Source organism: Calonectris borealis, chromosome 10 (assembly GCF_964195595.1).
Source record: "Calonectris borealis chromosome 10, bCalBor7.hap1.2, whole genome shotgun sequence".
In the NCBI taxonomy this organism is placed as follows: Eukaryota; Metazoa; Chordata; class Aves; order Procellariiformes; family Procellariidae; genus Calonectris; species Calonectris borealis.
This window is the reverse complement of record NC_134321.1, coordinates 13,415,129-13,429,317: the sequence shown is the minus strand read 5'-3', so window position 1 is coordinate 13,429,317 and position 14,189 is coordinate 13,415,129. Positions and strand designations below refer to the sequence as shown.

The 14,189-nt window shown below is 42.3% G+C and overlaps 1 protein-coding gene across 1 annotated transcript in view; it reads right to left on the bottom strand.

The window, feature by feature from the left end:
• Positions 1-1,387: 1,387 nt before the first annotated feature.
• KBTBD12 (kelch repeat and BTB domain containing 12) overlaps positions 1,388-14,189 on the bottom strand; it is a 33,286-nt gene continuing 20,484 nt past the window's right edge. The window contains exon 5 of the mRNA XM_075158921.1: positions 1,388-4,297. Within this exon, the coding sequence (XP_075015022.1) occupies positions 4,128-4,297 (170 nt within the window). The 3' untranslated portion in view covers positions 1,388-4,127. The remainder of the gene's footprint in view (positions 4,298-14,189) is intronic.

Sequence of the window (14,189 nt, the reverse complement as noted above, 5' to 3'; positions counted from 1 at the left end):
CTAGCATTTGTTTTCATTGCTTTTCAGGTGAAAGGATGTCATTACACATTTCAAGTAGAGTAGAGGAAAAATATAAGATGAAGATCCAGGGCCAAATCCTTTTACATCTGAACCCTCCCTAGGAAGCGATGGGGAGGATCGTTCCACCCCACTTTGGCTCCGCTGCATGTTGTAGCGTTCTGGGAGCAGCTCTCATCTCTGTTGCCAGTCTCTCGGTTTTGATGCTCCCTCAGCCTCTTACCTGGAGAGTATTTGGGAGTGCTGGTAGAGGAGCTGACAGCTCTGTGTGCACCAAGGCAATTTTCTGTTGGCAAATCAAGGCTTCCTGAGCGGCACAATACAGCTGGAACACAATACAGAAACTGCCACATAAATTTCAATATTGCACACATGCAAAATGTGTGTGTGTGTTTGCCTGGCTCGGGCAGGGACTGAGCCACAGGCCATCACAGTACTGGTATGGGAGGGTGGGTAATCAGGTGCCTGATGGTTTACATATATGGGCAGTTCCTGTGACCCCATGTATGAAAACAGAGATGAGACATCTACAGAGATCCTTATGAAATCAGTTATATATGGACAGTTTCAAAATAAAACAGTAGCTGGGGATAAAAATGGAGAGCTTCAATTAGCTTTTTATAGCATTTCATTTTTTGCTTTACTCCCTGTGTGGCACGTGACCAGCTACCTCTCCAACATTTTTCTTCATATTTGGCAACTAGTGATGTACTTCAGCATTTCAGGTGAAACTGGAGTGTATGCCTTTGCTTAATAATCCCCCCATTCATTTAAATAGTCAGTAGCTTGCCAGCGCTGCTTTGTTTGCATTTTAGAATTACGGATGATGTTAAGACAGCCTTGATTAAACGCGCAGCTAACTACTGCTCAGGCGGAAAGGGGCTGAAGTAAACTCTTATTTCACTGAAACTCACAAGCTTGGAGAATGCATATTCTGTAATTTTTTTTTTGCATCAGGATTTGTAATAGAAGAAATTAAGAGTCTTAAGGACTTTCCCAGCAATGTGACACTACCCATGGACATATCAGACATGCAGTATTCATATACTCTCAGACGGATTTTGGCTGAAATCTGTACCTCTCAATAAGTGTGCTTTCTGTTCCTTCCTTCCTTCCTCAGTCAAGCTTTCATTTCCAAGTATTGGTTTAGAAATTGTAGTCGCCCCAAGGGCAAACCATGAACTACATGGGGCCCACACAAAATTAAGAAGTTAGTGCCCCCATTCTAGATACTTAATCCAAAAGAAAACAATTCCCTGCTTGATATATAGCGCTAGACATTGGGACTTGGGCAGAGACTGAGAGGCGCGGACACCCGAGTCCCCGCTAACAGTCAGACCCTGTGGGCAGCAGGAATTGCAGTGCTGGGGGCACGCGAGGGCAGGTCACTGGCCAGAGGCGCACGAAGGAAAACTTGTTAACTGCCCACTATAGCTCAAGCTAGGTGATTGCAAGGCCAGTATATAAAACGTATGCAATTACTCTCCTCGGTTATCAAGACAGACCTTCTCAGAGTACATACTTTCCTTCCATCCTGCTCATTAAATATCAGTCTAAGAAGCAAAACATATCAAGTGGGCAAGAAATGGCCAGCTCACTACTGGAATAAAAGTTTAATAGAGGAGTCTCAGCTGTGTTCCACATATATGTTCAAATATGACTCATGGAAGCCTGCGAAAGTCTCCCTTCTCCCCTTGAAATATTCCAAGTAGACTGTCTTTCAGAGAGAGAAATCCAGTAGATTAACTCAGGCTTTAAACTGCAGGAGAATTTTTAATAGACCACAGAGCAGAGACCAAAGACAAAAAAACCCTTTAAAACATTATTCCTTAAAACAAAAAAGGTGAAAGAAGCAGAATCAGTAGCTACAGTTGCAGAATTTGGAGTTTCACAAGGAAACACTTAACTGATGCTTAAGAGCATTGCTTCCAGCTGCCTTGAGAGCTCTGCAGAGAAATTAGAACAAGATTACCTTTACTTTGCAGGAACAATGAAAGTTAAAAAAAGAGTTTCCAATATTGGGTGGTTAATTGGAAGAACTCTCTACTGATTTTGTTTAAAAAAGGTATTAAAGCAGAGTTTGCCTCCTTGATCTTATACCTACAACTGTGTTTAGCGACCAGAGTGGTTAAGACTCTAGGAACCGGTCGCGGGTTTGTGCCACTGAAGTCCATGCTTGTCACAGCTCTGTTCTAGACAGATGATGACCTACATATGAAAAATGGAAAGAAAAAAAGGAAGACTGGATGATACAGAAATGATACAAACACAAGAGTATGTGTTTAGGCTTTGACACTCATTCTGCTTAGGAAACAAAGGGAAACAAGAGATTAGCTGTAAGGCTCAGACTTACTCCTTTTCTACATGTTTTCCTTAGTTTCCCGCCCACCAACTCCCTTGTTGTCTGAGCAGTCCTCAGTGTCCTACTATAGTCATCAGGTAAACTTTAGTGACCTTCCTGCTAATTGTTTTTATATGACAGCTTAATATTCCCACTGGATATTTTAGAGAATAGTTCATGAACCAGAAAAGTCAAAACTGGGAAAGGGCTTTTGGGTCATCCTCTCCATCTCTCTCTGCCGTAAGCATTGCAGACAAAAAAAACCCAAAACCCAGCTGGCATTTTTGCAGCCTAAAACGTGATTGAAAAAGAAAATGGAGATGCTCTGAAGTGCAAATCCTGCAAGTAACTACAGATGAACTACCTGATGGATTTTCTCATCTCTTTGCCAATTTTTTCCTTCCAGTTTCGTTGCTGCTTTTGTAGCCATCAAAAGGAACTTCTTGCTGACAATGATCATTCTTGTACTATATCATAGTTTACTCTTAGTGTTTGCCTCTGACATTCACTCTGCATTGCAGCATACTACCATTTGTAATTTTGGCCCAAGAGCACAATTGAGATTTCCAGTTCTCTTGTCCATACTGCCCAGGCCGTGACAGACAGATACACTATAAGGTAGGCACCAGAGAACTGATGAATAGTTATTGGTAATTCAAATGGGGTAACAATTTTCTCTCTGTCTGCAAGCCCTATAAAGGCTAACACTGCCTTAAGAAACACTGTTTGAATTATTCCTCTTCCCTGTGATTATAGCCAATTCTGTTGGTAGAGAATTTACCTTCTGCTCTTCATTAAAGCTACTTCTATAAAAACAGCTACTGTTATATAAACGTTTATCGTTTAGCACATCTATCCTTTCCCTGTAGCTGCAGAGCTGATGTGCAGATAATACTGGTCTCATTTATTACTTTTTAGTTTACATCCCCTACTCCATCTGTCAGAGGAAGAGGGTTTTCTAACTGAGCTTTAAGGTTCTGGTCACACCAGACCTTGTAACAGGTAGGATCTATGTGAAAATTTAGGATTCTTCTTGTCTTTGGTACAGACTGCCTACTAACCCTGCTGGAAGACTCGCTTGTTGCCAAAAGACTAGTTTTCTACTAGCACAGGCTCAGCTCTGTTGGCAAAAACAGGATCTCTTGCCTGTCCTCTCTGTGGGTTAGATGATGTTTGCAGTAGCTGGTATACTTGGCTGATGAACCTTGGCTAATGTTTTTTTGTTTAAAACGAACAAAGGCTCTTCTCTGTTTTCCCTCTGCTCCTGCATCAGTCAAGTACAGTCTGGCCCTTTGGTACAGCTGGACTGGTTTTCACCAGCTGACTTAACGTATTTCTCAGCCTCCTTGGTAGCTCAGTAGAACCAGGTGGGATGAACAGCAAAGGAGGGATTCCCTGGCTAGAACTTTCCTTCATAAGTCATGCTCTGCTGTGAAATGAGCCCTGGGCTGCCGCTGTGCCTGTGAGCCAACGGGTCCCAGAGGCCCAGGCTGCACCCAGCACTGGAGCTTGCACAGCCAGATGGAAGACGAAGAGCCACACACAAAGGCTGGGCAACCTCGACTTTCCATCACAGAAGTCCAGAGTACCAGTACTAGCAAATTAAGCATCGTCTGAGAAGCGCAGCTCAAAGGCAATTCTGTCCTTAAGCATGTGTGGCCAGCTCCTCTCTGTGGGACTCAGTTGTCATCCAGAGCCAAAGCAGCATTTGCCTCTCCAAATTCTTCAGTTTCTCCAGAATCTGGAAGCACTGAGAGTCACTGAACTTCTATTGGTCCACTAAATCTGGGGGAGGAGGGATAAGATCCCGCGGGTTCAGCCTAGCAACAAGGCAAACATCATAGCTGTCGTGCATGAGGACGTTGATGGCCACCACGTTCCACTGGTTCTCCCATGTATCCAGCTCGAGGATCTCTTTGGTGATAACTTCATGACGAGCTGAAAAACAGAAGCAACCACAGCAGGCGTCAGGAGTCAAGTCAAACAGGATCAAAGAGGTTTGTGCAGTTATTATTATTATGACCCTTCTGTAAGGTGGCAATGAAAAGGTAATTTTTGTGGTCCTAACAGCTACACTGTTTGAAGAGCATGCGAGTTGTCAACATACAGCAAATGAAATAGTGCAGGTGGAGATCTGCACGGTGTGTTCAGTTCTCACACTCTGGGCTCCAGGTGCAGCTGCAGGGACAAAAGCATGAAGTGCTCCATCTTGGGACAAGTATGCAGATGGCATTTCATTGTGCAATCAATTGTCAAATGCTCATCTTTTAGAGACAGAGTATTGCCCATTGTTAATGAGTATGCCTACGTGCAGTATGTTGTCTTTTCTTTGCCCCAACTAAAATGCAGCTCCTGGAAGCACTCCAGTACTATGGCTTTTCTTGGGTGCGAAGTCTGGATATCCTGTGATTTGGGGAGAAAGAAAGACAGAAAGAAACCTCCAGAGCTTTAAATGTACTTTAGCTGTTCTGAAGTGCTGAGGAATTTGTCATGAACAGTCAGGTTAGAAGAGTGCCATTAAATCACAGCCAATCTCAAGACAAGAAGCTTTTTACTGAGACTAACAAAAAATAATGAAAGAAGCACCGTGCAGCAGAGGACCATAGTTGTCAACCAGCAGTGCTATATTAAACTTCTTATAAGAACGCAAAACCTTTCTTTGCTAACAAAAGTCCTGAACTCTCCAGCAATTGTTACTCAAAGCCAAGTTCTCTCCTAAAAATAAAGTGTCTTTCATTTCTGCTCACTTTTTCTTTTCACCTTAAAGTTGCTTTCTCATAGCAAGTAACCTTAGTCTAAACTTTTCTTACTTTGAGCTGAGGATGTGCACGTGTTTTGCTGTCAGCTTCCTTCTGATGAATTTCTGGGTAGATGTATTAGAAGCCAGTCTCAGAGATTTCCAAGCACAGACATTTCACAGGTACCAGGATAAGAACCATCATAGCAAGAAACACTGAATACTCAACAGTGTTTTATTGAGTCTTAAAAGACTGGTGACAGGCTGAACTTTACATGGTCCAGACTGAGGTTCACATTCAGCTCTCCCTTCTAGAAAGTTTTTTTTTAAAAAAAAAACAACAAACAGCCCTATCCTTCACATCTATCGACCGTATCTCATTGTTTGGACACTGCCCTTCTGTGGAACCAACAGCAAAGGATTGAAGAAGGGGAAGAGAGTGAAATACAGAAGAGCATTCAGAGGCATATATTGTTTCTCATGTGGGAAACACAGACCACATATTCCTCCAGAGGACAGCAACCCTGGGGGTTTAGTACCCCCAAGATAGTGCTGTGGTGGTTTAGGTTCCATGCAAAATGGGTGTTGATGGTATGATGACGTAGTGTCATGGGATTTAAAATACCCCTAGGGCTCCTCTGCAAGTATGCAGGGTGTGGGGAGGTCAGATGGAAACAAGACTTCTTCCCCTCCCAGGATCCGTCTCCTTGCTGAGCTGATTCGGGACAGTTCTGTTTACTGCAGGTCCTGCACATGCAGGGAGTTGGGGATGTCTCAGCTTTCTGGAAATTCCTGCACATTTTTGTCATGTTTATCTAAGGAAACCACTCACCAACCATTCACCATCTCTGCCCCCTCTCTCACCTGATAAAGGGGTGCAGCACAGTGTTCCTGTCCCACAGTCCACCGCCCGTACTCATTTTCCCCTCAGTCGTGTCACAATTGTGGCATAATTTTTGTTGGTCCAAACCCAGACCTCTGGGACTTTTATAGATCTCTAGGAGCTTGCTTGAGTAAAATTTGGGTAAGATTTCAGGATTTAGCCTATCTGAATCATGCTTGTTCCATTCCTTTCTGCTGTTCACAGAAAGTGAAATGTTAGTCATGGTGGTTTGCTTACCAACCTGGATATTAAAGGAGAATAATAATAATATATAGGAAAGCTGCACCCATCCAAGAGAGAAGAGAGCAAGCTGCTAAAAAAACCCAGTTACACGTGAAGAGAGAATGCATAACTGACAAACTGCAAACAAGTAACACGTGGCAGTACCAGCAAAGAGCTCATTTCTGTAGGACCCTGCCAGAGCAAACAGGTTTTTCCTAAGAGGCAAATACGGAGACACAAACAGACCTAAGCTGTGACATGGGAGGCTCCAGTCCCTGTATTTATTATTAGATCATCCCCTTTATGCAATAAATTTTTATGCCTGGATTTTCTTTGGCATGGATGATGACAAAAATGAGACAATCGGAGGAAAAAAAATCAAACACTGGAACTGAGACATTCTGTGGGTGATTGCAACACTTCAGAAAAAAAAATCATAATTAAAACATCAAAGGCAGATTCAGCGACCCTTTCTTACAAGCCTTGCTGTGTTTTTTCCTGACCCTGGTGACTCACAACCTTTAGTGTCCTTTGTTTCCCTTTTCTGTGGGATGTTGTAACTGGTTTTGTTCCACTCTACAAATTCTGCTTTCCAGCACATGGAGTGTTAGTTAACTCTTAACCCTTGGGAGGTAAAAAGAGTATGTTGTTGGAATAAGGGAAGCAATCATTTCTCTAGTCTTATCTTGTTTAATATGAAAGGAAGCAGCACCCTTTGGGTGAGAAAGGTCATGTGAGGAAAAGCACTGCTCAAAATACAGTCATACTTCAGAAAAAAAATTACAGCCCCCCTTTCTTTTTAAAAGAGAGATGAGTTAAAACACCTCAAGTCTTAAGCCTTTCCTTTCTTTTTTTTTTAATTTTTCTTGGTTAGGACAGTAAAAAAGAGAATAGCACCTTTGATTCCAGACTGTAATGTTGGATTTGGGCTTTAATCCCAATAACGAGTTTTAAGCCGGAAGGTGCAAATAATTCCAGATTCTGCCTCATTGGTTCACCTTATTTAATTGCAATTTTTTTTTTTAAAGGCAATATCTTAGCAGCCAATTTTGTGCACAGGAGAATAATGTGACATCTACAAAAAGAAATTGGCTGTATTACACAGATTACCTGCTTAAAAAGCCACTCCAAAGAATTCCCTGTCATACATAGCATTATTCCACATCACTTACGAGACAACCACCTTACCTAATGAAAGAATTTCACTCCTTTCCAAATGCTTTCATTTTTTCTACAAAATGAGGCAGTATTTTTCTGCACATTCTTGTTTAACTGTGAGAAGTTTTAAGAAACTTTCTTTACACTATGTTTTTCTGCATAGGAGTTAAACCACTTTATATTAGAATTATTCAGGTAGTACAAACCTAACCCTAATGCAGATCCTTTTCAAGGAGTAAAACAGTGTTTATAGCAGAACGGTTTATTTTTATTCAGGAAGGGAAAATGCTAAACCAGATTAGGGAACATTAATTCCAGCATAAATTTATCCCCACAAGAAATTATGGTACGTTAAAAGAAAGTCAGAGCTCTTTTGGTATAGTTATGCCTTTTTGATGTACAAGTGTAGACTGAAGGCTAACACTGAGCCTACAAACCTATGTTTCCCCAGTGAAAGAACTTGAGTTATACCTGAAAATGTTTAATTTATAAATACTAAAATCATAATTCATATATGTAAATATAGTAGTCTGAAAGCAAAATGAGTGTAATCTTTAAATTCTCTTTTATATTCTGGTCTGTAAACAAAACACTTTCCCACAATTTTTTATATGAAATTTTTCTTTGAATGTGCAGAAAAAACAACAAAAATACTAATTTTCAGTAAGTGATTGCCTGCACTCCATATACACAATCATGTTTTCTCTTTAAAAGGTTTATTTTCAGATATGATTCACTCCCCAAATATGGCCAGACTTCATTTTATACGGTAAGTTTTCTCATGTCATTTGGATCAGGATTGACCATAAATCAGGATGAACCATTCTTGAAAAGACCCCTAGTATAACTGCAGGCAACATAAATATTTTATCTGCTTTTTCTTCTTTTTTTTTTTTTTGAACTGCATTCCATTTGTGATTTGGAGGTTGGGGGGAGGAACAACTTCCACGTGAATATAGTATTTATTACCACTTTTGGTCTTTTTTGACCTTGCTTTCTCTTTCCTATTGGGAACTGAACATTCAGATACAATTATTAGGTTTTGGGTTGGGAGAGTTAAAGGGAGGCAGATGTAGAAGAATCAGGCAACATGCTTAACAGGTAGAAAATCTATATGTCATCCAGGACTATTAACCATGCAGCTATTATGTCTGTAAGCCAATACAAATAAATTCACTCTACTATAGCCTGTTTAGTGTCCAGAGCACTGAACTAAAAAAAAAAATCCATGCTGAATTTCAGTTCACTGGAGTTAAATCTATGGCAAGTTTGCTGAAATGTGGCCAGTATTTCATTATTTCTTATAGAAGCCCGTTGACGTCGGCTGGTATATTTGCCTCCCTCTTACAAATGAGGAAACAGAGTTATGGAGATAGTGAAACATGTGCCAAGTCACAAGTCGTGACTGCATCAGTGCAGGGCAGAGATATCCAAAGTAGTTTTGGACAAGCTCACCTGCCTACTAGCTGCGGCGTAGCTACGTTGACATACTGGTTTGTGGCCAGCAGGACCTGAGCAAGTTTATCCGGAGCAGGGCCAGGGACCTCAGCACAGAACCGCATTGTGTAGTGGGGGGTGGTCGCAGTGTCACATCTGTCCTTGCCCACGAGCTCTATGCCTGGGACATCCTCACGCAGGCTACTTGCCTGACCTCCTGCTGATGTCGGTTCCCAGGTTGTCCATTTTTTCCTTTCCAGTTTGCAGTTTCCTAATGTGCTCTATCATCTTTTGCCATAAATCAGTTTATAAAAAAAGGCACCACACCTGTAGTGGTTAAACTGTTAACTGTCTGCTCTGCTCTTTCCATGGAAAAACCACTTGAACATCACAAGGTGCTTGCCAGTTCCCCAAGAGTCCCCAAAATGTTTACGCAGGTGTTTCTTTCACTGGCTTCCCCAGTTCTTGTCACCTAACAGCCACCCCAGAGCTGCCTTGAAGCAGTTCAGCCTCTGCTGCTGGTTTGTACCTGGTTTTGCGTGCCATTATCTGTACCAGAGACCAGAGAATGATTTTAAACACATGGGACTAGCCTCTGCTACTAATCTTCCTCACCGCTAATAGCTGCTTTCATAATTACATGATGTGGAGTGAGGTGACTTGGGAATTCATGTTTGTGTTGCAGTGGGATAAAAGTGCATTTAGATCATTACCACCAGATGTCCTGGCTCCTCATCTGCAGTAGGAAAAAGAATAAGTTCATCAAGTCTGTGGCCTTCAATCCCATTTGCGCGGGTGAGCTGCCCCCTAACTCTACCAGCCTTGCTGGCGTAACACAGCGCACACGCTTGTGGGGTCAAGTACATCCATCATCTGTGCCTGTGGGCAGAAGCAGGCAGAGAATACACAGGAGAGGGAACTTGGCTTGGCTGTTTAACATGCTGGCCAGCCTTCGTCATGTTAAGTATCAAGGCGGTGTATCCCACCAGACACGGCGAAAGCTGGGAGGCAGGTTGGGGCTTGAATTTACAACTATGGCAGCTTACTGTTTTCAGAGCACCTGCGTGGAGTAAGGTAAGAGATTCACTCTCATAGACAGGACCTCTATCCTCTTGCTCTGCTGTGTAATTCCTCAGGACCATAGTTTTATGATCCACCCATTCACTCACAAATCAATATATATTAAAATTAAAAAAATATGTACATAAAGAATGGGATGGTCTACAGGAAGGAACTTCTAATTCAGTTACTTCAACTGTTTTTCTGGGGATTGATCCAGCTACTTCAGCTTTTAAACGCTTTCCAGATTTTGCCTGTTGTTCATAGGCAAGGCCTCTTTCAGACATAATCTTACAGCGCTGGTCCTGCTTGTGCTGCAGGTGATAGCAGGATCCCAGATTGCGGTGGCAGCAGGATCGGTGCTCCTGAAGTCAACGCACCATTCATACGAGTAAAAACTGCAAGATCAGACTAAGAATTACTGGTCTCAGACCATCCTAAGATACTGTCTCTAAATGCCTTACAATGGGTTAATACATTATTAATAGAGGATATAAAGCATGTTTAGACTGTATGCATGACAGGCAGTTATGAACACAATAGAAGATGTCATACATGGCTACAAGCCATGTTTCTAAACAACCTATTGACCTCTTCAGCAATTAATTAAAATGCATTAAAATATCTATTAATCATTCATTAACCCTTTATAAACTATAAATGAGCCTTAGCAAGATGCATGACTGAATTACTAATACTGTGCTGTCAGCTATTGGGTCAAATTCAGCTCTGAGACGAGCAGGTGCTGCTCCCCAGCAATTCCCCTGACCTCACTGGCCTTATTTACGGTAGCGAGTTTCTAGCTAATGAGCGGGGGGTAATGGGCAGCCCTCCCTGGGAAGGCAGCAAGCTGAGGAGGTCTCTCCCGCACGCCGGTTCCTGACAGCAGCCTGGCAGCTCACGCCGGCGCTGGGGAGAATTAGGCAAAAGGTCGAGTAGCATTTTTCGGGGTGGACGCGGCGCGCGGGCTGGAGAGATGTGGCAGTGCCTGCGGCGCAGCGGGCGGCCGCAAGCAGATTTCTGTGCCGAGCCAAGCGCAGGGACTCTGAATCCCTTTCATTGGTGGGGATATTTATTCAAATGGTAACAACTGTGGGCAGGAGAACTTTAATTATTCATCGCTGCCCGGTAAATTCTAACAGAGGGAAACAAACAGTGCTGCAGATAGGCAGCCCGGGGTTTGCCCCTCTGCTTTATTTAGCTGGGAACATGGGAAGGTGCTGGAGAAACAGGTTTTGTTCCAATCCCTCAACCCCCAAACTTCACAAGTGCAGTATTTACTGTGCCAGACTTCTTAATATGTCTAAATTTAATTTGATTCCAGTAATGTTCCATAACCACTATAATAAAAAACAAGCACTAGAATGATTCTCCATCTAAATCACATAATGGAGGAGACTAGGGGGAACAGCCTTTATGGGAGATTAGTCAAAATAAATAACTATTAAGCTAGTCCACTGTCAGGAGAGGATGGCGTGGAGATACAAACTCATTAGCTCAGCTGGAATACAGTAATTACTACACGGTTCTGCACTGCCGCAAGCAGCGCCGCTTCTATTCCAATGTATGGATTGCAGTTTATGTAAATGAGGAAGAAGAGGCCAGAAAATGAATCTAGGGTAAGTACATATCTTTTTTTTCTGTAGAATTGAAATGACACAGCCAGTAGGACTCACTATCACCTATCTTGGCTAACAGTTGCAAACACAAAATTGAGATTCTTGTATTCCAAGTTCATAGATATTTCTTCCCTTTCCCCTTCCTCTGACTGTAAAACCACTTAAGTGAAAAATTAATTTCTACTTGGTATCAGGAAGTAAATAACAGAACTGGGTTGAGCAGCTCTGCTCTCACACATGATGCTAAACACATTACAGAATTTTTCAACATACATAGTAGGGAAACAGTACATATATTTTCTCTGCTATAAACTACATTGGAGATGGCAAAACTGCCAATTCAGAGGAAGACACTGCCACATCAAGTGTGCTGTTAGCTGGTGAAATTATAAGACCTTTTAAGTCAGATGTGCTGCTAATAGCAGACCTGTTAAACATTTTATTATTTGCATTGAAGTGGTTGTCCCTTTACTTTGCACATCAGCTGATGTCACATGGGTATACAGTAAAGATGGCATTCTAATTAAAATAATCAAGTTTAAAAAAAAATCAACTCTGGATTTGAATTTATTAATTCAAATCTGTGAGACAGGCAGTTGGACGAACATCTAAAATCTGAAACTAAAGCTACAACCCCCAGCCCCCAGAAACAGGCTACGAGATCTCTGTATTTGTGCAGCAACAATGCAAACTCAACAAACACGTGCCTCTGCGAGCCGACAGTGACAGCAGATGACATAGTCCCAGCAAAGAGGCACACACCATTGCCTTCATGATTTTTACCAGGAAAAATATTTATAGTACTCAGAAGCAGTCAAAAAGAAAGGGAACCCAATCTGACAGGCATTTTATAAGCGTGTAATGCTGCATACCTGAAGAGCTGCTTACCACCTCCGTCGGTGAGGCACGCTAATGAGGCTGCTTCTGCCATGCACGGGCTAATGTTAATAGCTGTCAGCCTGTGCAGGTGGCAGGTTTTAGTTCTATCTCAAGGCAAAGGAAATAAAACATGTCAACAAGAACATTGTATAGTCAGGCTGCAAAGGCTGGTTTAAAATCCATAGTTACAGCAGTAAATGCGGCAACGTATTTTAACAATTAGTAGAAAGCTGGCTGGCTACTGCGCATCGAGTCCTTCTGAGTGTTCATACTATGGCTAATGTTTTCACTCTGTGCAGAACTATAAACTAATGGACAAACCCAACCATTTTAAACATTTCTGACTATCTTGATGAATGCTATAGCATTGCTGACAAACGACAGGCAACATTCACGACACTAGGCTACATGAGCTGGAGCTGAGTGTCAGAGACAAGCAGATTAATGGTTCCTATTTGCCATAATAGTTTTAGTAGAAAATGAGCTAATTCGTGTAAACTACTGGCTAACAGATAAAGTTTTGCAAGTTTTGCTAAGGAGGAAACAAATTCAAAACAAGCAGAAGTGATTTTTTTCGGTACTTATCGTGATCATAAGAACATACAGTATTTTTCAGCTAGTGATACAACACAGAGGTCTCAGAGTGGTTTGTACCGTCTAACCATAGACACCAAGCTCCTGAGGGGTTTGCCTTAGGTAAGCCAGGTTATATCCTGATCAAAACATGGAGCATTAAGAGACAAGAGGGGTCTTGGGGGTTCTGAATTGCCTTCTGGTCTTTCAGAGCAGATTTAAAGCACCAAGGACCTGAATCTCCCTCTGGAAGTGTCTGTGCTTCTCCATATGCTGCAGGGAGCCTGAGGTCACTAAGGTCTTAGTGTAGGCACTCCAGATAGGTGTCTAAACTTCAGCTGAATTAATCCCCTTTCTCCTTTCATGGCCAGGCCTTGAGCAAGCTTCTAACTTGAGGAAGCCTCAGCAGGGGAAGTCTTACAAGCTGTGTTTACCAACACAGCTCAACATTGAACAGCATTCCTTGCAGATCAGAGGAAGATTATTTCTCGTGGTGAAGCTTGGAGACACTTTGGAGTCCACTCATCCTTTAGAGAGACTGTGCTCTGCATTGTTCAAACTCTACTCTCAGCTGGCCAAGCTGAATTCCCTCTGGAGACTCTAAGTAGCTGTAATTTCTCTTCCTCTGCTCCTGGGGATGCTGTTAGGGCTGCGCCTCTTGTCCTCCTTCAAGCACACCAAGATTTGTGAGAGGCAATATATATGGGATGGGAATCCTGCCATCACAAAACTTCGAGAGTCATGTGGGACTCAGAAGCTATGGTAGCTGAGCAGTACTTATCTTTTCTCCAAATTTAAGGCCCTTTGAGCAGTTGACAGCTGCTTTTCAGCTCTGTGTTTGTGTACAGCATCTCTGGTCTCTAATTATCCATTTAGGTCAATACTTGTGCAGAAAGGCATACAGAGCATGGCACATACACAAGTAAAACTAAGATGCAACAACATCCTTAGTAGGCCCACCTGCTGGATCAAGAGTGGGTTTAAGCAAATGCAAAGACAAGTTGAGGCTGGGGAGTTGGGGACAGATCTGTAGTATATAGGGAGCTGGTTGCAGCCCCTTATATACATTGGCTAGGACTCTCCGTTGCAGCAGTGCTTTTGGCTTATTTTCTTTTTTTTTTTTGAGAAGCACTCATTCTTGAATGTTGACAGCAGCCCTTTAGTGTTCAGCAGGCAGAAAACCCAGAGACTACAGCTGTGCCTCCAGCTTGTTCCAAAAACTCCACTTGGTTGAAACTAAATTACAATGTTTTGTAAAATTGG